The sequence below is a fragment of the Hylobates moloch genome, unplaced genomic scaffold, assembly GCF_009828535.3.
Source record: "Hylobates moloch isolate HMO894 unplaced genomic scaffold, HMol_V3 SCAFFOLD_14581, whole genome shotgun sequence".
Classification (NCBI taxonomy): Eukaryota; Metazoa; Chordata; class Mammalia; order Primates; family Hylobatidae; genus Hylobates; species Hylobates moloch.
Genome location: NW_026666856.1, coordinates 1 through 1,409, shown reverse-complemented (window position 1 = coordinate 1,409; position 1,409 = coordinate 1). Strand labels below are relative to the sequence as shown.

The 1,409-nt window shown below is 55.3% G+C and overlaps 1 protein-coding gene across 1 annotated transcript; it reads right to left on the bottom strand.

Annotated features, from left to right (window-relative positions):
- Positions 1-6: 6 nt before the first annotated feature.
- LOC116465926 (zonadhesin-like) lies at positions 7-1,403 on the bottom strand. Its single transcript, XM_032148829.3, has 3 exons — positions 1,081-1,403; positions 823-987; positions 7-169 (listed from the first exon to the last, which is right to left on the bottom strand). The coding sequence occupies exons 1-3, from the start codon at positions 1,324-1,326 to the stop codon at positions 41-43; spliced, it is 540 nt and encodes a 179-aa protein (XP_032004720.1). The 5' UTR covers positions 1,327-1,403; the 3' UTR covers positions 7-40.
- Positions 1,404-1,409: the final 6 nt, after the last annotated feature.

Here is a 1,409-nt window from a genome sequence, read left to right as displayed (position 1 = left end):
AGGGAGGGAGAAAGAAAAGCTAGAGGGCCTTAAGGGACCATTACCTTGGGTCAATGTCCTTATCTTTCCAACTGTTCACAAATTCACTGTCACTATGTGCTAGTTCGTCGCTGGGCATCATTAGTTCATCCTCTTCCTCATCATTGAAGTTCCCACACATGCCGCAGACCTGGCGGGGGAGAGTGGTTTTTCGGTGCTGGGGAAGCCCCAGAGCGGTTTTTCTCCCTTCCTTCTTTCCTTCCTTCCTTCTTTCATGAGAGCGGTTTCCCTCCCTCCCTCCCTCCCTCCTTCCCTCCCTCCCTTCCTTCCTTCCTTTCTTCCCTTCCTTCCTCTCTCCCTCCCTCCCTTCCTTCTTTTGAATTTCACTTGTCACCCAGCCTGGAGTGCAGTGGCATGATCTCGGCTCACTTCACTATCCGCCTCCCGGGTTCAAGTGACTCTCCTGCCTCAGCTTCCCAAGCAGCTGGGATTACAGGTGCACACCACCACCCCCAGCTAATTTTTTTTTTTTTTTTTAATAGAGACGGGGTTTCACCGTGTTGGCCAGGCTGGTCTCGACCTCCTGACCTCAGTGACCCACGTGCCTCGGCCTCCCAGAATGCTGAGATTAGAGGCGTGAGCCACCACGCCCGGGCAGAATGGTTTTTCCTGGAAACACTCTTGTCCATCCTACACCGAAAGGCGCACTCCTCCACTGCCCTGCTCCATCCTGAGGAGTGGCCTCTTTGGGCAGGCACGATGTGAACACTGCCCCCCATCCCTGCCAGCCACCAATCTCCCGGGGCTGCCTCCCCAGTGAGGAGAGCCAGATGTTTTCCTCACCTTTCCATAGTAGGTTGTGGGGATTTCAATCTCTAAGAGACGATTCCCGTCAAACTTGACTTGCACCCCGATCTTGATGTTAACAATAGTGTAGATGCTGCTGGACTTGACACTGACCCCAGGGATCTGGGAGATCGCGGGCAGGGTGACCTGTTTGCTGTGGATCTAAACAGGAGGACAGTGACAGTGAGTAGCAGCAGGGACCAGAGTCCCCTCCCCAGCACTCCCTCCCAGCCCCGGTCACCACACCCAGCTCACCAGCACACGGTGGCCCTTCTGCAGGGTGACCTGGGCATCGCAGATGTCAATGTAGACCTCGTGAAGGTGGAAAGCCTCAGTTCCACCTTCCTCCTTCTCATGCTTGGCACTGATCTTGAAGAAGGGCAAGGCCATGGCGGGGTGGCACACTTTCACCAGGACATGAGTGCAGGCATCCGGGATAGAATGGTTACTACCATCAAAGCTCACGTAGTGGGACTCCCCTGGGAGCTGACACACTCCCATACCCAGGAGGACAGAAAGAACAGCTGGGCTATGACGCTCCTCTGGCAGGTACAGGGTCCCTGGGAAACTAGTCCTGGGTTCTC